Raw genomic sequence first — 26,713 nt, 5'->3', positions numbered from 1 at the left:
GGCGAGTGCCAGGTGAGCCATGGTCGCTTTGATCTGCGAGGCCAGGTGCGGGATGAGTCCCGCCGGCCGGCGCGAGGTGAACGTGCGGCAGAGCAGAGGAGCGGCGCTGCCGATCCGTGTCAGGGTCGGCGCTCGCCGGCTGCGGCGTGCGTGCGTGCGCGCGGTCACGTACCTGATGACGAAGTTGAGGCACACCACGCTGAGCGGCTTCTGGCTCTTGCTGCCGTAGATGAGCGTCGCCTGCGTGAGGACCCACACGTAGCCGCCGTTCTTGGCCAGGAAGCGGTACTGGCCCGTCTCGCATTGGCCCTTGGAGAACACTGCAACAGGGAAGGGAAGAGAAGAGGGTAGGGCGTCGTCGTACATAGGCCGGCGAGGCGCGGCGCGGCCGCAGTCGCGCGGCGTGCGCTCCACGGGGCAGGTGGCAGCGGGCAGGTGACAGCGCGGCAAACCAGCCCCACCTGTGAATCAGCGTGTTGACACGCCGGCCGCCGTGCGGCTGCAGCGATACCGCCGCCAGTTCTAGTTCCGACAGTGACCTGTGAAGTGCTGTGTCCAAGTGCGCCACGTTATTTGCTTAGGCTGCCTGTCTCCGTTGTTCCTGCCGGCCAACGGTGCGCTCCAGCACGGGATCCTGAATGGTGAGATGTATCATAGAAATGTTACGGCAAGCCGGCAGGAACCTAAAATGCGTACGGATACACGTCACTCTGTCGAGACGTCGTACTGTGAGCCGATTAGACCTCGGGGTTGCAAATGGATGTAGTTAACTGTAACTGATGATGATTTCTGTGGCCCGCGGACAGATGCGTGCCTTTTTCCAACTGATGCCACTTCGACATCTTGTGCGTCCAGATTCCAGAGTAGTAGTTTCCTATAGTGTCGTGTTGTTGACAGAAGAGTGTGTCGATTGAATCTGTCTATACAAAACGTCTGTTTTGATCCGTGGCGTAACGTTATGGCGAATAACGTCATACGTATGCAACGTAATGACACTCGACAACGTTTCTATAATTTTTTTGGGTTCCAGCCTGTAGTGACACTGGTCTGTAGCGTAGTCCGAAGTATGTTAGGTTGGAAGGTGACTGTGTCGTTAGTGAGCGAAGAAACTAATATGAGATCTTTGTGAAGTCGGAAAAATCTTTAATAGTCAAGATCTCAATTTTTTATTTTATTACTAATTGCAAGTTATCTACAAGCTATCTTCAGATCTATAATATAGAAAATTGCATCTAAGAGGTGTATAGTTTTGAATCGTTTATATATAAGTTCCATCACACGATACATAACAAATTAAACTGATTTGTGTACAACTACCAAAAGGCGGATCACGTGACAACTTGTGCGAAGAGGTTCTTTTGTTGTACAAAGCTATGGAACAATGATGTATATTATCCCAAAAAATTTAAATCTTGACAATAACATTATAGTGCAGAGAAATATAGAAGCTGAGACTAAAATTCGTCACGTGTATTGGACAGTGACATGATCACATGGTTCACGCATGTGGACACGGCCATCCTATTTGCTACATTATGTTCTACAGTAGCCTTAGAAGCAGTAACTGTTACGGACTCTGCAGAACTAGATGTCTATTCCACATTAGAAACCAGTATTGTGTAACTTCCATAAGTGAACATGAACATCATGTGTCGCTCATGACACAAGCCTCGATAAACAAGGAAGTGCACGTAATGCGGCAGGCCGAAGACTAACTCATGGCGTTAGTCAAGGCTTACGGGAGGTCAGGTTCTACCAAATGGCGCTAATAACTAATTTTTCTCTTAGCAGACCTAACGAACAATTAATATAATGACAACATGAATAATTAATTACACAAAACGAAAGAGTAAAATATAATTTGTTGAGTGCCATAAACAAGGTAGCATGAAAGTGTTGAAAGCACTAGTAAACACACATTACATGTGTAAATTTAACGAAGTATAATTACACTCCAAATGAACTATAAGCAACTTCTATACGAAAGTATAAGTACTTTAGAATAAAGTAATGTTGCAAATATAACAATAGTGTTCACATATGTAAACTGATTGTCAGTAAGCATTAAATATGACTACTATTATTCTGCGTAACAGTTGTAGTCTCAACTCGCATTTCCTAGTAATGTATCTTAGCACTATAATATTACTGTCACGATTTAAATATGTTTTTAGGATAATTCACATCATTGTTCCACTGGAATGTTCAACAAAAGGTCCTGTTCACACAAACTATGACAAGTGTCCCGCCGAATGGTAGTTGCACAGTAATAAATGTATTCTGTTATAGTATATATCGTGTGATGGAACTTCCATATTAGAAATTTGAAATTCTGTACAACTTAGATGTAATTATCTATACTACAGATCTGAAGACGGCTTGTAGATAAGCCGAAATTAGTAATCGAATAAAATTATATTTGCGACCTGCTTAATAACGGTTTTTCTGAATCCATAGCTTTATGACAACACGTCGCTTATCAACAAATGTGACGTCAAATAATATGAAAGTAACATCCTGAGAATAATTATTTTTCTTATGGGGTGTATTTTACGCATATTGGATATCGTGAATAGTACATCTCCATTTTAATGAAGCCATGTGCCAAAGCACGGGTGTAATGCAGGCAGATTAAATATTCCCGAAAGACGGCAAAACACGGTACCAGCATGCAGTCCACTGCTCCGAAAGTCACGTAAACGCTCCACAGAGCCTACAGTTTCCATCCAACGGAGGCAGTGCTATCAATCGTGTCACGTGCCCTAACTCTATGAGGCGCTAAAAATAAATCAGTAAAATAATGGCGATGAAAATATCTTTCAACACCTAGATTCCAAAAGGATAACTCCGAACCAATTATATATTTTACATAAATTTAGACTGAGCATCTCACAGGCTTATTGCTAGTAGAAAACCATCGCTGCAGTACAGAAGATAGCATATTCGCAGCCAGCAATAGGGTGTATTAATTCAGAGAGACTAGTTAATAGTAACAAATTAAATACTGTACAAAACCCGGAAGTTGTGCACCGCAAGCTAACGCAATTCAATGCAATAATTTCTGAAAGGCATTCCTAAACGTAACCCATCTTCTCGATTGGTGTTAGTCTGCGCGTTGTCGTTGTTCCGGAAAGTAGCATTATAATATTCAACGTTTGTAACAGAATCAGTGTGGGCGTCTAAACCTTTCAGTCACTAACTAATCTTCCTGTTTTCTTCAGTGGCAAACAAACACTGACATGTCGTCAACGAAGATTATTAGACCACTGCGACAACGAAATTATGGTCAAAGAGTAGCATCAAGAGGTTGTAGCAAATGCATACTTATTAACGTACCTAATTTTGAAAGTAACCGTATACAATTCGTTTTTATACTATTTCTCGTTCAAGTTAGGCCTCACCTAAGAACTGTCTGCTTTCAAATCTCTCATATGTTAAAGATGGGTTTGAACGTGTGACATTCTCTTACTGAGGCTGTGGCGCACCAAGTAGTGGATGTTTTGGGCATAAAAAGCGCTGTGGGAGCAAATTGCGGAGGACCGGCGATCTGGATTTACATTAGGCATACATTTACAAACGTTCCGTTATGTGGCAGATCCTACGTCACATAACTTTAAACTGTGTACAGGAGCGACGCGTCAAACGTAGACACAATACCCGTATTTTAGAGTACAGCAAAACTGCTTTAGTTGAAAATCGCGTTGCAAACGGTTATGTAGACGAGATAACATCAAAATCTTTGAAACTCTTTATCAGAACAGCAATGAAAATTCGACTTGGTGGCAGTATAATTAATGGCAATTACAGTTTATGCTGCAGTAAATCCAGCAATCCGCCCCTCCGATTCGATCGGACCCAAGACATCACAATATATAATGCATGTATAACATGGTGCACCTTACAGTGTCCAAAGCATGGAGTAGACTGAAGACACCATAGCCTTTTTAACGTAAATTCACTCTTTTAGGATCTGTGGTACTATTTGTCTGGAAGTATTAATATCTGCGCCTGCACGTGTTTCCTCGTTGCCTGCTAATATGAAACGGCTACAGCCCCACAAAAACGATTGCTCTCGAGTGACACTGAGAACGATAGAAAAAAATCAGTACAAAAAAATTAACTACATCTTGCTGTATACCCAAAGTCTAATCGCGTACTCAGTAAGTAGGGAATATTTTCATGTGAAGCGGAGGCAGTGAAACGCTTGTGGCGAAGGGTCTCAGCACTTGCCAGCACCGACGGACTAGAAGTGAACAGTACGCATAATACAGTGTTTCTGACGAAAGTTTTAAAACAAAATGTTAACATGTCCACCACAAGTAATTCACTTACGTTCCGTAACGGTTGTCTTGTCGAAACATCACAACAGAAGTCATAAGATACAATTATTTCTCAGGAAAGCATTTTGATGATTAATAAAGTGGAAAAAGGGCACCATGCACGCTAATAAGTTTACATTTAAGATGATTCTTTAGTATGAACTACTTTTTATTAACGTATCGTTACACAAAGATTCTGACTGACATATTTTTTAAGAGTTTGGCTGTTGTCATATAACATTAAATAGTAACAACTCCTGCTCAATTAAGTCTTATTACTGTTCCAAAATACAGGATGTTTCGAAAAGAATGATCTGATTTCAAAACTCAATATTAATTGATAATAAACTACTTCAAACTTGCGATGATTTGCAAAATACAAAGTCTTAAAAGTTTTAGCTATGCTATTACAAATTCTCTGGGTTCACCAGTTACAGCATCTAGAAACTAAATTCGTCATAAACTTGACGCAATGTATCTGTTTTTACAGAAGTTGCTTCTTCTATGTCACGAGGTAACGGAGAGTTGAACAAAGTTTCTTTCACATATCCCCACAAGAAAAAATCGCTTGGGATCATGTCTGGCGATAATGGAGGCCAAGAATGCAGTGCAGTGTCTCGGGACCCCGTGCACCCTATCAAGCATTGAGCTTTCTTCAAATGCTGCAAAATTGGCTTTTTCCACAACTTCAAGAAGACTCCGATGACTTCACTTTCCAAAAGGGTGGAACTCCACCACAATGGCACAGCAACGAACATCAGTTTCTCAATGACACACTGCCTCAACACTGGATGGGGCGCACGGGACCCTGACCTGAATTCTTGGCCTCCAAGATCGCCAGACATGACCTTATACCATTTTTTTTAATGGAGATATGTGAACGAAAGTGTGTTCATCTGACATAGAAGAAGTGAGTAACAGAACAATGGCCGCCGTAACTTCTGTAAAAGCAGATACATTGTGTGAAGTTTGACAAATTTATCTATGGTCTAGATGTTGTTCGTCCTGATGCTGGAGGACACAGAACATTTTTAACAGCAGGTTAAAACTTTAAGATTTAATGAGTATTTTGCAATTTATCGCGTGTATGTAGTATGTTTTTATCAATACATATGGAGTTTTGAAATCGGGCCATTCTTTTTTAAACGCCCTGTATAGACGATGTGACTCACTATTGACATTGAGAGATGGAAGAAAATTTTCAAAACCACCTTCTCAATTTCCTTCTCACGAACGTAAGATCTGAATGATACCAAAATCTGAATGGCGACGAGTGTTTTTCTCGGATGTCTCATTAAAACACTTCACCGTACTTTGTGCACGTCAAGGAACCGTATGGACACAAACAAGTATCGACCTGTTCTCCATCTTACTGCCTACCCTCCCCCTTTATTTGCCGGACGCCTCATTCCATTGTCACAACCAGTTTGCATTTTCTGATGGGTACAGCCCACAGTGTGTGAAAGTGTTTTTTTGCACAGTTTCTGCTAAGAACAAAGAAAATTGCATACTGTTAAGAGTGGCTGCAGATTTCATCGAAGTTTAAGCTACGGACATTATGATATGCAAATTATGCAATAATGTTTAATTACACGTCCTCTACAGCTGGTAGATTTGCTTTATCTAAAGGCCTCTAAGCCTATCTGTGGTGCTACATTCCTTTAGCGCTGCAAATAGTATGTGGAACGTGATTGAAGAGCTTTATTATCTAGATAGTTCTTCGATGTGGTCTACTTGATGTACTGCTAATGAAATAGTTCAGAGCAGTTAAGCTTATCCATCACGAATATTTTAGAAACCGTGACTATTAATTGAATGTAACTAAGTTACATAAAACTGCAACCAGTCACTTTTTTGAAAAATTATGTTTTATTCCATGAACCGATTTTCGAACCTTTTCAGATTCATCTTCAGATGGTTTCTGGAGGTTACATCATTATTTTAAGCATAATGCTGGGTGCTGGCTCTGTGACAAGAAGATGGAACACGTTTTAATGTATCGCCATGACTATTGTTTATTTGTCGATATGGACGTAAATTTAGTTTTTTTACATGTATTAAAGTCGGTATAAGGGCAAATATTTTAATCAGACTGGCGATAACATGAGAGCAAAATAAAATAAATACATAAATGAATTGCTACAAGAACAAACTTAAAGTGATCTGATGACTTATTTCTATTCGTATAATAGTTTATAGCATATATTTTAAACAAGACTGGCATTAACATGAATGCCCAGGAGACATTAATACAGAGTTATCGCATTTGCAATGAGATAGAGCCGTTTGTATGACCATGACCTTTATATTTAAGTTTAAATAATAACAAACCTTCAAATGAACTGTTGGCTTATTTCTGTCCTGACGTTTATATGATCTGGAATATTAGTAAGAGTAAATTTTGTTTATTTTAGCTCAGGTCATATGTATAAAAGTTATAGTCTTTCTAATGGACTTTAGCTGTTTGTATGACTGTGTTCTTTACATTAAAAAATAAAATAACAAAAGTTCAAATGAACTGATGATTTATTTTTGTTCTTACATTATTGGTAAAGGCAGATTCTGTTTGTTCCAGCTAGAGGTAATTTGGATAAAAGTACTGATGTATTTTAACAGTAGAGGGCTTTACGATTTAGAAATATAGTAAAGGTTTTATTCTGTGATAGCATATTTACATTGAACCAGTGTAGTTAGGATGTAAGGAGAGGGATTGAGGGGGGGGGGGGGGGAGATGGGGTAGGGTTGGTTGAGTGGTTACTTGTTTTGAACTAGTAAATCTTCAAAGTTCTGATGGAAAAATTAGTTCAGTTTGGTCATTAAGTAGTCAGTTGCTGTATGTGTGTAGATAAATATTTCAGTTTCTTAAAGAAGGTCAAGTATCGTGCAAAGCTGGATTTATTCAGGTTGTTAAGACGGAGTGCATCTATGTGTTCTTTAAATCTCGTTGTGAAGCTTCTACCAGTTTGCCCAATGTAGAAGATTGGACATGAGTTGCGTGTGAGCTTGTATACATCTGAGTTTTGATACTGTTGTATAGTAGTTTTGGTGCTGTGTATGATTCTATTGATTCTATTTTGTATTTCGTTGTTGGTGAAGCAGCTTATTTTTATGTTGTATGTCTTGAAGAGGTTGGCAATTTGGTGAGATCTTCCCTAGTAAAGGCAGGCTTATAAATGTGGTCTTCTTGTTTGTGGGTGGTTGTTCAGCTGTTTGGTTGATTTAATTTTGCTGTATAGATTAGTTTATCTATTACTGCAGGGTTGTACCCATTGCTCGAGGCAACTGATTCAATAATTTCTGTTTCTTTTTCTCTTTCACTTGTGTCAATTGGGATTTTAAGCATATGATTAACCATTGTTCTGAAGAATGCTTTTTTTATGTTGATCTGGATGGCAAGAGGACTTGTGCATGGTTCTACTGGTGGTTGTTGGCTTTCTGAAAATTTGAAATTTATGCTTTCGATTTTATTTGAGATTGTTAAATCAAGACAGTTAATGCCTTCTGGTGTTTTATGTTCTACTATGAATTGAATTTTGTAGTGTAATTTATTAATTTCTTTGGCTAGATTTTCTATTGCTTCTGTTGTTCCATTGAACAGATTGAGTGCGTCACCAGCATAGCGTCTGTAGTAAAGCAGCTTAACTTTTAGCTGGGCTTGGGATCTAAAAACGTTGTTTTCAAGATTATTAATACATACGTCTGCTAGCAAGCCTGCAAGACAACAACCACTAGAGGTCGCAGGTTCGAATCTTTCCTTGGGTATGGATGTGTGTGATGTCCTTAGGTTAGTTCTAAGTTTAAGTTCTAAGTTCTATGGGACTGATGACCGCAGATGTTACGTCCCATAGCCCTCAGAGCCATTTGAACCATTTTTTTGTTGAACAGGAAGTAGCTGAGTGGTAATACAAGCTCCAGAATCTCTAGTTCACAGATTTCAGCTCTACCCACTGTTCCATGTTTGAGTAAGTTATTTCTTATTATACTTACTGTTTCTCTGACAGGTATGTTTGAATATAGGTTGACTATGTTGAGAGATGGAAATCTAGTCGTGACTGGGGTGGGGATATCTTTTATGCTACTGATGAGCTCATGACTGTTTTTGATGGAGAAGTTATTTTCGAATACATATGCCTTTCGGATAATATCATTACGTTTTCTGGTGATTTTATAGCTTGGACTATTTATGGAGTTCACAGGGGACGTATTGGACATTCTGGTTTATGGATCTTAGGCTGTGATCTCAATTTTGGTGCTGATGGGTTTATCACTACACAGTGCTTTGCTTCTGTTGGTGTCAACAAGAAGTTGCAGTTTCTAAGCAACTTTCTAATTTTATCTCGGAATTTGGGAGTAGGGTCATATGCTATTTCTTTTATGTTATTCTTTCTGAAGAATTCACAAGTTTTGTTAATCTGATTCAGCTCTGACAACGAGGGCGATCTCGGTTGAAAGTTCCTGTTTATGTCGCATAATGTCCTGTGGTCATTATTCATCTCATTGTATCTTTTGTTCTGGTGAATATTTTTCATAATGATATTTGCCTTATGGGCATAACATTTTGTTCGTCGTGTTTTAGTTTAGCTGCTGTGGATGCAATTTTTGTACTTCCTATTAGGTCTTTAACGTTGCTTTTATTTAGTGAGGGGGGTAATATTGTGCTTAAGGCCTTCAACAGCTTTAATTCATTACTATTGAAGCATATTTCTGTAGTATTTCAGAGAGTTATTGTAATCCGAACGTGTGTCTTTCTTAGGTCACGCTTACGGGCTAGACTACACAGGAAACCGTTAACAGTAAATTAGTAATAGCTGAATTAACTCTGCTGCTACGTCAAAAATGCTTAGGTGCAGTTCTGTCTGCGCATATTCTTTTCTTTCTGTAATTAACATCCTCCTTTCGCTGCCAGTGAAAGGTTGGTATTCACTTGTAAACTGCATGACGAACAACACGTATTAATCATTAACTGTGCCCTCCGACGTCTGTACTTCGCAAGTCCTCTTACGGTGTGAAGGGGAGTGCTCTTCAGCGATCTCTTATTTTCTGTTTCATTCACGAATGCTAATCTGGAAGAACCACTGTCGTTCCTCTACTATGAGCCTGAATTTCCAACATTTAACCAATATGATATTTTAGAGATACACTTGGAAGTAAGTATTTGTTGCTCGACTCCTCTTCGAGCAAACGCTTTCGAAACAATAAACTTCGTCAGGCACAATGCTTCTGTTAAAACGCCTGCCACTGAAGTTAGTGTAGCATTTCCGTAACGATATCGCGTAAACTAAATTAACGCGCTGGTCTTCTTTGGATCTTCTCCATTAATCGTACCTGCCAGCTTCCCAGCTGACGCACTATACTCGATATCGGTCGAACTGGGGTTTTGTAAGCTACCTCTTTCGTGGATTAATTACATTTCCGTAAGGTTCTTCCGATGTATCTGCTTGGCATCTGCTTTTCATATAATTAACTTTATGTTGTCGTTTCACTTCAAACCACTCCGACGGGTGCTCCTGGATATTTTGTGTGTTGCACATTATTCAAGTATTTTATATGCAAATTGTATAATTAACAATAACGGCCCCTTCCACCCTATTTACGAGCAGTAGTTTATTTGGAGGTATCAATTGCCAGTTCCTAAACGAAGCACTGATTTTCTGAAAGGCTGCATGCATTTCGCTACTATTAGTAGAATATTCTTTCGGCGCCTCGATTTCAAGACACTCGACATCAGCTTTAATAGCCGCTAAGCATTAACAAATTGTGAAATTTGTACTTGTCGCTCCGTCCTCTAGGAACCTGAACATAATGTCTATGCTTCACATGCGACGAAATAGATATCCGATGCGAACAGCAATCGTTTGGTAGTTGGCGTAGGCCCTGCATGATCCACAAACATGAGTGCAGACCGTAACAGAGAATACTACGCAGGATTATTAAAAAGCTTCCTTCCCATTACACCCCTTTCCGATTACACTCACGTATGGCAGACGAAGAGAAATAACGGACTGTACAATTCTTTAATAATCTCGTTCTACAATGGTTACTCTTAAGAATATAGTTTCGCTTGCAGTTTCCGCCGTACTGTCGAAAAAGATGCGTAGAATAACGGCTCTAGTTTCTTATGATTTCGCAAAATGTCAGTTAATGGTTATCGCGAGTGAATACTGAAGACTAATTATTCTGTCGGCAGCAAACTGAATGCCATCACAGCGCAACGCGTCTAAATCGTACATAGAAATAAGTCATCTAAGCACAGCTGGCACAAGGGAGCTGTTACGAAGCGTTTTACTTCCCCTCTTTCAACACTTTACCTATCCTCCGTGGTATTTACGCTTTGTCAAATGCTGTTTCGCCAACTGTCTTCCCCAATTGAGTTCATCTTGACATAGAAAAACACAGTAGTTCGACCACTGTAAATTGCATAGGACACTTTACGAGACATATTTAGCGCTTAAGCTACACAGCACATAACTATGAGCATACGTTAGCACGAATTACGCCTTAATTAACCTATAATGACAGTGAAAGAACACGTGATGCGTCACCGTATGTCTTGCGGAATCTTTGTGTGTACATTTTTCCAGGCGTTTGATATTCAGGTGCAAATAGTGAACAAGCCCAACACGCCTTCACGAGGATGGAAAACCACCTAAAAATGACATCCATGCTGCTTTGTTTCAGGTCACCGGTCGTTAACCGTAAAAGGATTCCCAAGGCGTTAGGCTTCCCCCATCCGCTGTTCTCCGAGCCAAGCATTAAGTGGACTAAAGAAATGTAGCGGGAGTGGCCGATAAGACAGGAGAAAAACAGTAGTTCGATCACTGTAAATTGCATCGGACATTTATGTCTAAGAGACATATTTAGCCCTTAAGCTACACGCCCTTCTGTCAGTACTATAACTGTTAAGTACAACAAGCATATCAAAGTACTAAGCGCAGTGCACGAACCAGAAAGCCGCAGCTATGTGCGCAACCGCACGAAACGTGACATGTTTAGTCAACCGCAGCGATTACAAAGGAAACCTTACAGCAATCCCGGGAAGCCGCCACGGTGATGTTTCCGACGTTTCGCAAGTCTTCCCTACACAGGGAGTGGCACCTTGAAATAATGACATGAAGTCTAACAGTATTCGCAGCATCCTCCTCAACATTTCAGTGGCTATGCTACTCGTATATGGCTGGGCTTGCATTCAAGTGGAAATGGGTTCAACTGAACGTCTGGTCATTTCTGTTTTATCTTTACATGGACTTCTTCGGATCGCCGTCTATCTTCATCTCATCCATGACTAACAGTTTCTCTAATCATCTCGATGTAAATGGAAGGATAAAATCTAGCCACATTCCATTCCTTATACTTACAGAGCAGGTAAATTCTGGAGGCTACTTAACCACAAAGTATTTCTGCATGTGCAGATTAAACTCGTCTCTGCAGACATCTAAATAAGCAGGCGGATTTTGTGTAATCATTTTGCAAGTATATTACTGACTTGCGGCAATGAAGCAGTTTCACTAGCTTAAAATGATAAGCTCTGTGTGTGTTTACCCCCCCCCCCCCTCCTCCAAATATATATATTCGCATTTCGTCCTCCTTTACTCTTCGAAGAATATTATCTTCGACTAATGCAACGTGCACCCTAAGTTTGTTCTGGGTAGCGCTCAACCAATTGTAGACGTCTTCTTATTGGGTCTTCAATCACCAGATTGGTTAGCAGTAGCTCGCCATGTTCTTCTGTCCGCGGCCTTTCTCATGAGACCGGTACTCAGCATTCTACGGTAGCACCATATCTCGAATGCAATTATTTTGTGTTTTTCTGCTTCTCAGAGGGTCCACGTTTCATTCTCGTACAGCAGCATACTCCTAACAGACGGCTCTATTAGATCTTTCCTCAGATGCTATTCTATGCAGCTCTATGTGAAAAGGTTTCTTCTCTCGTTAAAAGTAGCTGGATTCGGCTTGTAATATCATTTGATTTTTCATCTGATGAAATTTTAGGTAAGTGAAGAATTCGACAGTCACCAGTCGCTCATTTGTTAGGCAAGCACTCCGCAACAGTAAGATTTTTGTTTCAGTTTTATCAACTTTCATTTTACAGGAAGAGGAGGGGGAGTCGATGTACATCTAGGCCAGCATTGCTTCTAACTGTTCAGCACCTTTAACACTGCGTTATCACCAGCAAATCAACATATCTATTTTCTTACGATAGATTTTAACTCCTCGTTTCTCCTCCGACTTCTTCTACTGCCCTCCGAATGTACCCACTGAACAAGACATCTATCACTATGTTATGGTTACTTTCGATGTCTGGGTAGGTTCTATAGTCTGTTATTCGACTACAGAAGCTTTGTATAACAAGAATGGAGTCAATCTGGTATCTCGGCCTACAAGATTCGAAACGATGACCTGTACATCAAGGTATTTCCTTATCCATTACACCACGCAACTAGTCAATGTGATACAACTTTCTTAATGCTACTGAGCGTCACGCAAAATTTCGAAATATTTTTTCGTCCATAACTAGCAAAGGAAAGCCTACCAGGGTGAATGGCTGCATGGCGTGATAGCTGGGATCTTAACCTATATCATCGTATAGGCGATTTCAACTCACTGCTGGGAATCTCTCATTGTTAGACTCTACGTGCTGTAGATATGATAGCCGGCCGTGGTGGCCGAGCGGTTCTAGGCGCTACAGTCTGGAAACGCGCGACCGCTACAGTCGCAGGTTCGAATCCTGCCTCGGGCATGGGTGTATGTGATGTCCTTAGGTTAGTTAGGTTTAAGTAGTTCTAGGGGACTGATGACCTCAGAAGTTAAGTCCCATAGTGCTCAGAGCCATTTGAACCATTTTTTGTAGATATAATACAACAAAGGCACGACGCTAGAACAGTTCGCTCTTACACCACTGGAAACGAACCACTGTTGTTGCGTACGACACGCTGACTCGGTAGCCATCTTCCGAGAATTTGCAGAGGACTGGCCAGGAGCTGGGACGCCGAAGCTGGTGGGCAACTGCTTGGGGGAGCGGCCCAACTGGGTCCGGCGCCGGGGCCATATATTGGGCGTATCTGCAGGCAGCTGACGTTCCGGTCCCGGCTTTACGACTGGCTGGCGGGCAGCGGCGGGGGCGAACTCCCGCCTAACGCCGCCCCCGCCGCCCACGCTGCTCTGCTGTCCGCTTTACTGCTCGCCCCGAACCGTCTCGGCCCTTATCCCAATCGACGCCGGCTTCCGTCGCGCCAATAAGGCTACACCACTACGCGGAAGGAAAAGGCGGGCTCCGCATCTACATTTAAGCTGTGGGACTGGTAGTCCGCCAAATCGCCGCCAGTACCGGTTCGAAGAGGTTGAGCCCACAAGGAAGTATCGAGACAATCGTGAATAAGTAGCAAAGTGTGGATCGAAACGATCGTGAATAAGTAGCAGTACTAACTTGAAAAATACAGAATAGTTATATGTTGTTCAGCGATTCTACGACGCTATACTTTGACCATATTCCCATCTCAAAGAGGGAACCTGTTCTGAAGCTATAATACAACTGTACCACGATATCAGTCTTACAATAAATCTCAAAATTTCTGCTTCGCTTCATACGTTTGGTAATGCACCTTGAAATGATTTTTAAAAAATAACTGGATGCACGTTCACCAACGGTTTGAACTTTGGAAAGTTGTATTTTGACACTCGCAAACTCTCTCATTAAAACTTACAGGGTACTTCCCCTTCACGTAGAATCATGAAATTTGGCAAGCAGAAAGGTTTCACAGTATAAGCGCAGGCAAAGAATCAGAAAATTGTTAATTTGTATCACACAAAAAGAATACTTCTTTTGTCATTTGCCATCCGACTTCAAGTTTGAAGTTAAAATATTACCGAAAATCTTGGACTCCCTGGGACCGATATCTTGCCAGTATTAATGTCGATGACAGGAAAAAATCGTCAATATTCTCGATTTCTGGAATAGGTGAACTGTCTACGGAAACCTCAGTGCGCGAGCCCTACTCAGAACTGTTTTTTTTTTTTTTTTTAATTTTATTTCATCGCTGTGTCTAATGGTGTATTACTTTCAAACTGCGTAGTACTACATGGACTACAGCCAGATTTTCATTTTATGTATGTTGGTGTGTTAGGTGGTGCTAAATAATGTTTTTCTTTGTTTACAAAACTCAATAGCGGGATTATGTTTTCCCGATTTGGATAACTGGTGTATCATAAACTCCACACTGATGTGAAAGAAGTAAGTTTGAAAGATATTACACACAATTATCCACTCGGAGTGGGCCTCGTGTCTGAACTACAAATTTACATACGATAGTCCCTCTCTTCCTCAGGTCCTCTCAAACTGGTGTAGGTTGGTCATCGCGATTGTAGTTGTAATGGAACATTCTCAATTTTCTATGTATCCCTGGAAGTGGAAAGATGTAAACTTCGTCCTCAACGGAAGCCACAGAAATAAATGCGCGCGCGCGCGCTCACACACACACACACACACACACACACACACACACACACACACACACACACACACACACAGGCACGCGCGCGGTGGCTATGTTCAGAATCTGTTGTGTGGGTCGATCGATTTAGGAATAATTATTCACATGAACACTTTTTAATGTAAAACCTTTAAAAACTGATTAAAAAGTATAAAATTTCTCCTAGCCGCATACAAATTCCAAACCCCATACAGATACTTCTGAAAATTTGTCCTTTGAATTTTTAATAGCTGTGTCAATAATTGTAAAATTTAAAACGCGTAAAACATGAGAGGGGGGGGGGGGGGAAGAGACGGCGTGAAGTAGATAATAGTAAAGAGTGTAGAGAATAGCTGTCGTTGATCAAAATTGCACAAGAGTTCAAGAGTTCATATGATTTGCGGTGCAATCCTGCATCAATTATCTATTGTATGCGCTTCACGTTTTTCGTTCCACATTTTACAATTATTGTCACAGTAATTAAAACTTCATAAATACAAATTTTCAGGGCTATTTGTATGGGGGCTATGAGAAATTACGTCATACCTTTTACTACGTTTTAAAAACATGTTGTATTAAAAAGTGTTTAATGTAAATAATTACTTTCCGATTTTTAGTACTGGGTGCGTGAAATTTTTCAATAGATTTCAATTATTTTGATGACATTGTAAAAGACATTTGGTAAATTTAAAGTTTATTTCAGTTTCTCTTCACTTGATTCAACTAATTACTTGCTTAATTCTATGTATACCTCGCGAAAAGACCGCGAGGGTAAAACTCAAGAAAGATTAGAGTTCACTGGGACACGGAAAGGGAGAAGTGCCGGTGCTACAAAACGCCACCCACCGCCACACCAGACAAGGAAGGGAGTTAATATTACGCTGTCATCCAGCTCCTAGCTATGCTGAAAGTTTCATATCTCTAGATCGTCGTGAAGTTAGCTCACAATCAATTGCAAAATTTGTACCAGACAGACAAGAAACCGACCTAACAAAAAAAGGTGTTAAAAATCACATTGTCGAAGGAGATATGTGACTGACTGCTAATTTCTTTTATATTCTTACGACTAGAATCGCAAAAGCGTATCACAATTCAATAACCGGTTTCGACCGGCCGGTGCTCATAATCAGACTACACGCACCCGCTGCAAGCTATAATTATACTGACAGTGCAACGGGAGCGACAGTTTATCGCTTGTGGCGAGTGCTTTTAATCTGATCATCATTGGATGGTCGAAACCGGCTGTTGCATTGTGAAATGGTCTAGCGCTCGTTGTCGTAATAAAATACACGCCCTGGTCGCATATAATAAAAGGACATGAACATTGACTTTCGGGCCACTGGTGGAAGCATTTCCGAAACGGCTAAGTTTATAAAGCGTTCGCGTGCCGCCGTGGTTGAAGTATATCGTACTTGGTAAAACGGCGCTACCCGAAACCGGCGCCGGGGCGCAACTGTGGTGCACCACCGGCCATACGTGACGGAGGCGAACGGCAGTTAACGGAGACGTATACGGACAAACACACGTTCAACTACTGAGCAGCTGACCGCGCAGGTCAACGAAGCAGCTACCAACAGTGTATCCTCAACGACCGTTCAGTTGCTGCGTATCGGCCTCCATAGCAGGCGAATGGTTCATGCGCCCATGCTGTTCATCGGTGATCGAGGCTGGAATTCGCACGCCACTAACGCAACTGAACGTCCACTGAATGGCGACAGTTGGCTCTTTTAGAAAAAACACGTTTTATGCTCCGCCAGACACATGGCCGTCCGACACCAAACACCCTGCAACAATCGTCAGAAGGGTTCACGCCGGAAGAGGGAGCGTTTAGATCTGGGGAATGTTTTCGTGGCATTCCCTGAGTGATCTCGCCCTTCTGTAAGGCACAATGGATCAACACAAGTATGCCTTTATCCCATACGCAGTTTGTTTTTCCTCGCACGATGGCATCTACCAGCAGGACAATACAATGTTTCACACAACCCGCAGTGAACGTGCGTTGTTCAAAGAGCATCAGAATGAGTTTACCGTACTCTTCTGGCCACCAAACTCCGCGGATTGAAACCGGTCGACCATCTGCGGGACCGCCTCGATCGGGCTGGCCATGACGATAGAGTCGGAATGGTTCCACCTCCCTATCGGTACCTTGCAGAACATCAATGACGCCGCGCGGTTTGAGGCGCCATGTCACGGATTACGCGGCCCCTCCCGCCGGAGGTTCGAGTCCTCCCCCGGTGTGTGTGTGTGTGTGTGTGTGTGTGTGTGTGTGTGTGTGTGTGTGTGTGTGTGTGTGTGTGTGTTCAAATGGCTCTGAGCACTTTGGGACACAACATCTGAGGTCACCAGTCCCCTATAACTTAGAACTACTTAAACCTAACTAACCTAAGGACATCACACACATCCATGCTCGAGGCAGGATTCGAACCTGCGACTGTAGCAGTAGTGCGATTCTGGACAGAACCGCTCGGCCACACGGGCCGGCGGTGTGTGTGTTTTTAGCATAAGTTAGTTAAAGTAGTGTGTAAGTCTACGGACCGATGACCTCAGAACTTTTGTCCCTTAGGAATTCACATACATTTTTCAAGCTCGATGACACACTTCCTGCAAGTCTCGCAGCGGTTCGTGCTGCAAAAGGTGCTCATTCAGGCTTCTGACAGGTAATCACATTAATGTGACTGGACAGTGCATATTGATAACGCAACGGGAACGTCAGGTCATCGCTTACAGCGCATGCTTTCAAACTGATCATCACTAGCTAATCGAAACCGGGTACTACAGTGTGAAACGTTTTAGTAAGGGTTGCAAGAAAATAAAAGTAAAAAAAGAAGGTAATCCCTAGAGTTCTTACACCAGGGCGAAATGAGGCAGGGTCTCGTCCTAAACGCCTGTCAGTGCACGTAATCAATGGGCTGTAGTTTTTGTAAGCTGAACTTTTATGTAAGATCCACTGTAATAATTTTCGTAATATCTTCCCCCACCATTGGCCAGCTGTTCACATATACCCTGTATGTTACAGTAACGCCGACGATCTACATCTACATGGATACTCTGCAAATAACATTTAAGTGCCTGGCAGAGGGTTCATCGAACCACCTTCGCAATTCTCTATTATTCCAATCTCGCATAGCGCGCGGAAAGAATGAACACCTATATCTTTCCGTACGAGCTCTGATTTCCCTTGTTTTATCGTGGCGATCGTTCCTCCCTATGTAGGTCGGTGCCACCAAAATATTTTCGCATTCGGAGGAGAAATTGGTGATTGGAATTTCGTGAGAAGATTCCATCGTAACGAAAAACTCATTTCTTTTAAAGATTTCTAGCCCAAATCCTGTATTATTTCTGTGACACACTCTCCCATATTTCGCGATAATACAAAAATGTGCTGCCTTTCTTTGAACTTTTTCGATGTACTCCGTCAGTCATATCTGGTAAGGACCCTACACCGCGCTGCAGTTGTCCAACGTTATTATCTGCAAGCCATTTACTGACAAAAGCGGAAGAAAACGCACCAATCGCAAGGCGTAAGTTGACTGAAAATGACGTAACAGGAGCAGTCAACATGAGCTGACTAGCCTGTTATAGCTGGTTGCGGAAAGGTACATAACGGCCAATGTTTGAAGACCCTGGCAATAATACTGTGCTGGCCTTCCGAAAGTGCTTGGCATCACCGTTGCGGTCCAGCTGCTATAACCAATTAGCAGCTGCAATGACATCACGACAGCTCTCCATTAGCGCGCTAAAGGCGTCCAAGCGTCGTTGCTTTCAGTCGCATTCCGCGAAAACAATTTCTTCCTCTGTCTGACCGTGAGTAAGTCTTCACTTCTAACCGCTGCCAAGGGCAGGACTGCCTTAACTCTGCTGACTTTGTCTAATCCGCAAAATTAGTGCAAACACACACCGCATCGGCGACAAGCAGGAGTCACAGCAATGATGCGGCATCAGATTTAACAGTTCCTAGGAAATTTATGACTGGTTGATTTCTACGTTGTAACCGCGCTGTAAATGTTACACAGGACGCTCCGGGAGAGTTGGGGCACTGTTTGGGGGTTATACAAATACAAGCGTTCAGAGGGAGATCATTAGGATTTAGGTTCTCGTGCGTTCCTTCAATGACTAACACAAATATCGGGCTGGTTCCTCTGAAATTGACAAGATCGAGTTTCTCCTCTATTTTTCTCCGCCCGAGCTTTTGCTACAGCCTTCCTTGTAGTCGTCGTCGGGACGTTACAATGTAATCTTTTTTGCTTGGATAGAGGGAGCGTCTAACCTCGTTAATGAAAACTTGTGTGCAAAAAGTACGCCACTCAGAACTCATTAACGACGAACAATCCCCTTAAAGTCTATTTATATAAATGTGACATAACACCGTAATATAATGGACTATTTTCCTTCCATTTAGTCTGGAAAATGTCGACCCTAACACAGTCTATATTAACTACAGCTATACCTGCAAACGCATATCCCGTCAGTCCAAAACGTTTCGAAACTAGATTAATAAAAAGTACAAGGAAGGTCAAGATGGCGGCTTTAATGTCTCAGGTGTTCTACGTAGTTTGCTCCCACATAAGTACAATGGGCAGAATGTTCATCCAAGAACATGACACTGTCAGAAATGTTCTTTAGGGTGTTGTTCAACTTAAGCGGCACATTAGATTGAATGTCGGACATGTCGTCAAAGCGCTTGACCATTTGTGAATTTTTGCACTCTGTCGGTATGTGGTACAATTCTTATTCATAACACCCAGTCTCGTCATCTGTGATGATCTTATGCAAAAAAGAACATCCCACGTTTTGCCTTTCTGTCAAGTCACAGCAGACGTCCAAGTATCTTTGTTTTTGTGTAGGAGTCAGGGGGGCATGGGCCAAACTTTGCAAACACTTTCGTCTTCTCCTACACATTCTGGAGAATGTCTTGAACACTTGATTTACAGCTGTTGCTCCACTGCAATCTGTGACACACTCCAATAGCACGTCCACTACGTAATACTGCCTTCTCACAACTGTTTACAGTCGGTTTGAACAGCTGCCATAGTTAGCCACGCTGACGTCGCTTATACGCCGGGAATAAAATCAGTGGCGGAACTTTTTGGACGCATGGTGTACGCAAACCACAATACCTTATCTAAAGGTCTGGATAATGCGACCACAGTGACTTTTGACATTGTAGGCTACAGAGAACATTATACATGACCACCTGTTACTATTGTCAAGTGTGAATACTGTTCCATTCCACTGTGTTTTAACCATTTTGTGGAAATACCACATCTGTACTTAGAATTACAAATAAGACTTCAAGTTTTGGGAAATAAGACTGTAAGTACCGCGTGTGGAAACATGTTCCAAGCAAATATTTAGCTTTTGGTTAAACAATACATTAGTGAGTCTGGTGATAACTGTTTTTATACAGAATTGTTTCTGGAACGACTTGTGCTTCTGCGGTCTCTTGATTCGTTAAGCTTCTCACACTGATTGTGCGCTAACCAGTAAAACAGCATAAGTGATGTGCCACATCACCGTATTTTGAAATCATTTTATTCTGTTTTAGCCGTTCCAGTTTGGGCGCGTAACTTGTTTGTATGACCTCACACTGGTGACCAGTCGATAAAGCCGTACACAGGGTGATTCAGCTGCCCCTGCCCATGGGTTTTACGCAACCTGCAAGACCTTCAAATACCACATGCAATGCAAGACTGTCAAACAGAAAAAATTAACAGGGCATGAGCTTCAGACAATACACAGGGGCCCACAAAAATGTATCCACTGTTTAAAAGCCCATAACTTCTAAACTAATTGACGGAGTTGTCTCATTTTTTGGTGAAAGTGTAGCTTAAAGTCCAACTTAAAGATATCACTGTAGGTGTTCGAAATGGTCACCATTAACATCCACACGCAAACGATGCCGCTGAACTGCAGCACGAACTACTGACTGCAACGTGTACAGTTGGATATTTGCACATGAATGTACGATGGATTCTCGAAGTTCATCCAATGTGCATGGCTTTTGTCGATAAACGACGTCCTTTAGTGCCACCCACAGGTAAAAGTTCAGATGAGTTAGGTCTGGGGAACGTGGTGGATACTCCACAGCACCTCTACGGCCTTTCCATCTTCCTGGTATATTTTCGTCGAGATACGCCCTAACACGATTTTGGTAGTGGGCTGAGGCACCATCTTGTTGAAAGTAAACTTTTCCGTCTCCATCCAAGTCTCGGATGGTAGGTAAAATGGATGTCTGAAGCTTCTGAAGGTATACCTGACCGGTAACTGTGTCGTCAAAGAAGAATGGCCCAAGCAAGTCCGGTACGACAACCCACACCACACATTTACTCCTGGAAAATTTACGGCTTTTGTCTAAATGGGCGTTCGGATTTTCGGCGGCCCAGTAGATGCAATTGTGGCGATTTACTGTACCATTGAGTTTGAACTGTGCCTCATCAGAGCACACAATCATCTCTGCAAACTCTTCATCGTTGCGTACCATGTTAGTCAACCACTCGCAGTACTCCATTCTACGATCTGGATCGTCCTCGTTCATTGCGTGTAGCAATCGTGGGATGTAGCACTTCACTCCAGTTTCACGGGCACACTGTCTCACAGACTTCTGTGGCGAGCGAGTGAATTGTAACACACGACGGGAGTTAGCTGAACTTATTACTGTAACAGGTCGTCCAGATCGTTGTTTGTGTAAATCTTTAACACAGCCTTCGGCTTCAAATTTGTCTCGAATGTGACGAATCGTTAAACGTGTCGGTGGCTCTGTTTGATACTATTTCGCCATTGCCGTTGAACCTCATTAATGTTTTCCTACTTAAAATACCACTTCAAAACTGACTTCCGTTCATCGAATGTAAGCCTTGTGCCAGGCATGTTTACTCGAGTGACTAGGTGCAACTAAGAACAAAACACTGACACTCTGGCGACTGTCATCTGACAAAACAAAACAACGTTTGTGTGGCGATTGCCGGAACTACAAACTATTACACTACCAAAGATGACAACTCCGCCAATTAGTTTGCCAGTTATGGACTTTTAAACAGTGGATGCATTTTTTTGGACTCCTCTGTATATAAACTTGAAAACCGCGGCCTCCGGCGAAAACGTATTCCAGTAAAAAATTTAACTACATCACATTTCCTACAAAAATGTCCTGTTTATTTTTTCTTATGGAGTGAGAGAATACAAAAATCTCGCACGTGGTTTTCGAAGGCACTGCGGGTGTCAAGAAACCTGAATCACCCTGTATACTAGAGCGCCATATGTAAATCTAAGATAAAAAACATTAACATCTGTTCACCTTCACGTACTGATATCCAGATAATGTTCATGGGAAAAAACGGGCTGTCACTCTTACTACAGATTTTTTTTCCTCCCCGAACCTACGCTGATTCTTCGAGATAAGCTCCTTACGGGGGGTCACAAGCGCCAGCGCACTGCTAAACACTTGTTCCGCATGCGCCAGACGGAGTCGGCAATGTGTTTAAGCCCCGCCGGTATCGGCTAATGGTGACGGCGCTGCGGGCTGTAATTAGGCCCTACTTGCGCAACACTCGCGGTGGCAGGACTCCAGCTAGCGCTGCGATCAGCCATACTTGCACTGCACGGAAAGGAAGATTAGGCCTTTCATGTCCCGTCGATGACAAAATCATTTGAGACCAAGACTAATAAAGATAGTAAAAGGGTAGAGATGGGACCACCGAAAAAAATCATCCAGATATACGCATTAATTGATTTAGGGAAACCCTAGAAAACCTGCATCTGGATCGCCACAACGAGATGCGAACACTACTCATCTTGAATACCAGTCTAGTACGAAAACCTCTGAGTTACATAGTTCGGTAATAGTCGAATTGCAATTTTAATTATTGTTACTCCTAGGTTTCTGAGAGCGTTATTTTTGCTTCGGCTCCAGAATGTGTTTCGGCACAGATGACTTCAGCTTTCAGATACTACTGAAGCAACCATCCCAATTTAATTTTAGTATAGAGTTACAACAGACACACAACATTAGGCACATGTAGCCATACATCGTATCTTTCTGATGGCCGGAACAAATTCCATAATCCCATTTTTGTGGAATCCTGCAATGCACGATGGAAAAGGTGCAACTTTACCATTCACAGAACGTGCTGATACGGGTGACGTAGATATCAGTTAATGTGTGGGCACGAAGTTAACCAGCGTCGCTAAGAAATCTTCGAGATAGTGTACGAAAAAAAGACACTGTAAATACAGGGAGGAGACAGCATGGAACTCGTGATACATCTTATGAAATAGCACAGAGTGATTGCAACAGCCCATGTTGACATATCTTTGGTGTAAGAGTCATGAATGACTATCGTGTCTGCTTTCTAGCAAGTTTTCGCATTTTGTCATCGTACTATCGCACTCAAAACTCTAACACTTAACCCATGTAATCAGGTATACGGACCGCGTTACCAATGTTGGGCGTGGTTGCGCACGATAGTAGCTTAAGGGCACTATTAATACGCCGCTATTTTCTTTATGGTTTGATATGCAGTCGACAGCGAGATCGTTCGTGGAGATCACTTTACTTGGACAAGGATGGACAAAATTTCGGTTTTGCCGTTTATGAAGAAAGTCTCGTCCTTTACCTTCGGTGCTGCCGCAAAACAGTGACACAGCGACGGAAGGTGGAGGAAAAAAGGTGAGGCATCTCAATCTGCACCAGATTCTGACTGACGGCAAATTCAATGGTTTAATTAGCTACTTTTCGCTCCACTAAGGACATCATTGAACAGACAAGTTTAGGTGGTACCTAATATTCTCCTGTATGTTATGTTCCAATTTCAGAGCGTTTTATTCGGTTACTGCCGTTATGTCACATAAGTTCTTCAGTAACTCCAGACGTCCTATTTCGGGTATTTATACGATAAATTACTAGAGAACTACAGCGTTCGCCATTAATCCGATAAAAGTAAAAGAAGAAGATTCCTTTCTACACAACACCAAACGTTTTGGTGCTTTCACGTTACTGAGGTGTCACGTTTGGACAAATAAATGAGCCACGCGGTTAGAGGCGCCATGTCACTAATTGCGCGGCCCCTTCCGCCGAAGTTCAAGTCTTCCCTCGGGCATAGGTGTTAGTTTACGTAGTGTGTAAGTCTAAGGACCGATAACCTTAGCAGCTTGGTCCCTTAGAACTTCACACACATTTTGACAAATAAATGAAATTGTGGATTTTTATTTATTTATTTATTTATTTATTGTGATGGAGTGTTATTGCCTAGTTTCTGCCTCTGGATGCCAGTACATAATTTCCCAGAATGATGAAGAGAGCGGCAGAACTTTTTCTCTACCACACGGAACGGACAGTATCAACCCTGACTTACGCTGCCAGTCGACAGAAAACTGCGAGGAGGTCTGTAAATTAACTTTGAATACTGCGGACACCATCAACTGCATGTGATGGGAAAAAATGTCGACGAAAGACAGAGTTGCCCAGGTAAGTTAAATGAGAGGCGCTAAAAGACATGGGACGTTGTTTCCGCTAAACCTGTTGTCTTAATTCTGAGGATGCTTAATAGAAGTGAGGCTGTGCAACAGCTCTAGTATCTTTTCTACATATGGTGAAGCCGAACTGGAGCGATTAAATTTTGGAGGTTGTTCAGATATATTTTCTGAGTATTTTGTTATTAGGGACCCATGGTCTACGGTAGCTCGTTACAGACTAACTGCATTTCGTTTGATTTCTTGGCCTGTATCTATTTCTGTGTAGCAGTGAAAATATCTGGACAATAGTTGCAAAAGTCGATGGTATGTGCTGTGTATTCTGTTCGGAAACATGCTTGTTACGGTACTCGCTGGTTACACTGCTATTCACAATGCTCACTTTGCTTTTCGCCTTCAGGCATGCGTTTTGTACTGCTAGGTTCTGTGTAGGATTCAGCCTTTTTTTTATTTATTTGTTCGGCAGAGTTGACTGGACGTTGACCGTGATACACAGCAGTATGGGTGAGCTTACTTGTGAAGAACAGGCTTATGTGCGCCTCATGTATGGTTCACTGGTTGCAATGAAAGAGCACAAGAAGACGATATGCTGAGCTGTTCTCACAGCTACAGTAACAACACCACTGTACCTTAGCATCTTTCGATAGGCTCCTACGAAAATCCGGATGTTACCATGTAGAATCGTCTTGTATGTTTTTGTGATTGGCTATTACAGGCTTCCACTGTAGTGAAGGTATTATAACAGATATAAAGATAGCTGGGGAAACAAGCCAAATAAATTGTGATTACATTATTACTGCGTAACAAGCCACCGGACACCATAGGTCCCTTGTATCAAAATATTCAGAACGTATCACTGAACAACCTCCGAAATTATTAAGCTGGAGTTCAGTTTCACACTGTATTTTTCTCTCAGCGATCTTGAAAATGGCAAGATTTAGGGTGGCGCACTGAGCCTTACACAGCCATTTTCCGCCAGCCCACACACAAATGAAACAGGAGTGGTTAACATTGGTATGAAGTGCTCTTAGCCATGTATTAGAAAGCGGCCCTCTTAGATTTTCTTCATATTTACAGGTTTTAATGGCCAATGCCTGGGCATCAAGTACAATGCACTCCTCAAAGGACATGGAAAAATGTACTCTGAAGAACTCCCAGAACAGTTTAGTATAAAAAACTGGGGTAAGAATCTCGACTGCTTGGTGCTGCACAGTTAGTAGACATTTGTTGAGGGCCAACTCCTAAACATCATGAGCTGCACTTATTAATCGGATGTACAACCGATCTTCGTGTACATCGATATGTACAAGAAGACAATTGTATACATAAGAGAACAATCGTAAATCGACTTACATTACGTGCCTCTATACCAGTGACATGCGTAACAGTTGTAACTTGATATTCACGTAGAAAGCAAACAACTACATGTATACCTAGATTCCGTGGCGCGTACGTCAAAGCACGTGACACTGCAGGTCCTACGAGTGCCAGCTGCCGCCCCGTCTCCAACGGCGAGCGAGTAACTATTTCAGAAGAGTTTAAATGCATGCACTTTTTTGACAGCACATGAGGAAATTAAGACCTTTAATGAGTACCTTTTCAATTAAATATTGATTTCCCGTGTGCCCTACACGGAGCCGAACGTTCCCGAAGTGTGACGGACGAGCCTGCTAGTGTGACGTCACAAGTTCGTTGTAGGATCTGTATATTTCATTGGCCCCGCTAGAATCCAATTACAAGAAAGTCTACGTTAATATGTTAGAAAGTAAAATCCGCCCTACCTCACAGTACACACGTTGTCGTGTATGCCACTGTTGTCATTTCTTAGGCAATAACATTTCTTGGTTGACAGCAGTAACGTACATGATAACCTGTGTAGTGAGAGACAGGAAGGACTTGATATCCTAAAATATTAACATAGTACTGGTTGTATATGGGTTCCTGGTATCCAAATGGTTGTTAGCTTCTAAGATTAAGTTCAGGTTGAGAATCAAGTGGAAGTTATACCTGTCACGCATGTCATTGATAAAAAGATACACTGCTATTATATATACAATTATCATGTTACAGATAGCGATGCACTTACATACAATTCTTTGTTGTCCTCTGCGTCAGAAGCCAATGACGATGGGATATGCACCAGAATATCACTTAGGCTATTAAACATTTTAAGTGAATCTCATGCTGTATAGAAGCTGTCCTTTAACATAAAAGAGCCGTTCGTAGTTGCCTCCACAGCGTTCCAGTCTTTAACAACTGCGAGGTTGCTGGTTCGATTCTCGCAAAACGTGTCAAACGTTAACAAATATACTGAACCATCATTTATATCAATAAAAATGTTTTAATATTGTTTGTATTTATTTTTAATCTCTAGAAATAAAAAGGGTTAATTTTCTATTTGATGTGTTACGTGTTTTGTACAAAATTTTTAATTTATTACGAATACTCGCATTTTCATGC

The 26,713-nt window shown here is 41.9% G+C and overlaps 1 protein-coding gene across 3 annotated transcripts in view; it reads right to left on the bottom strand.

The window, feature by feature from the left end:
* Window positions 1-26,713, bottom strand: part of LOC126471774 (protein similar) — a 723,501-nt gene that overhangs the window by 164,653 nt on the left and 532,135 nt on the right. For all 3 annotated transcript variants that reach the window (XM_050099889.1, XM_050099887.1, XM_050099888.1), the window contains exon 7: window positions 173-320. In XM_050099889.1, the coding sequence (XP_049955846.1) occupies window positions 173-320 (148 nt within the window). The remainder of the gene's footprint in view (window positions 1-172; window positions 321-26,713) is intronic.

Source organism: Schistocerca serialis, chromosome 1, assembly GCF_023864345.2.
Source record: "Schistocerca serialis cubense isolate TAMUIC-IGC-003099 chromosome 1, iqSchSeri2.2, whole genome shotgun sequence".
Lineage (NCBI taxonomy): Eukaryota > Metazoa > Arthropoda > Insecta > Orthoptera > Acrididae > Schistocerca > Schistocerca serialis.
Note: the sequence above shows the minus strand (reverse complement) of the source record. Positions and strands in the feature narration are given on the sequence as shown.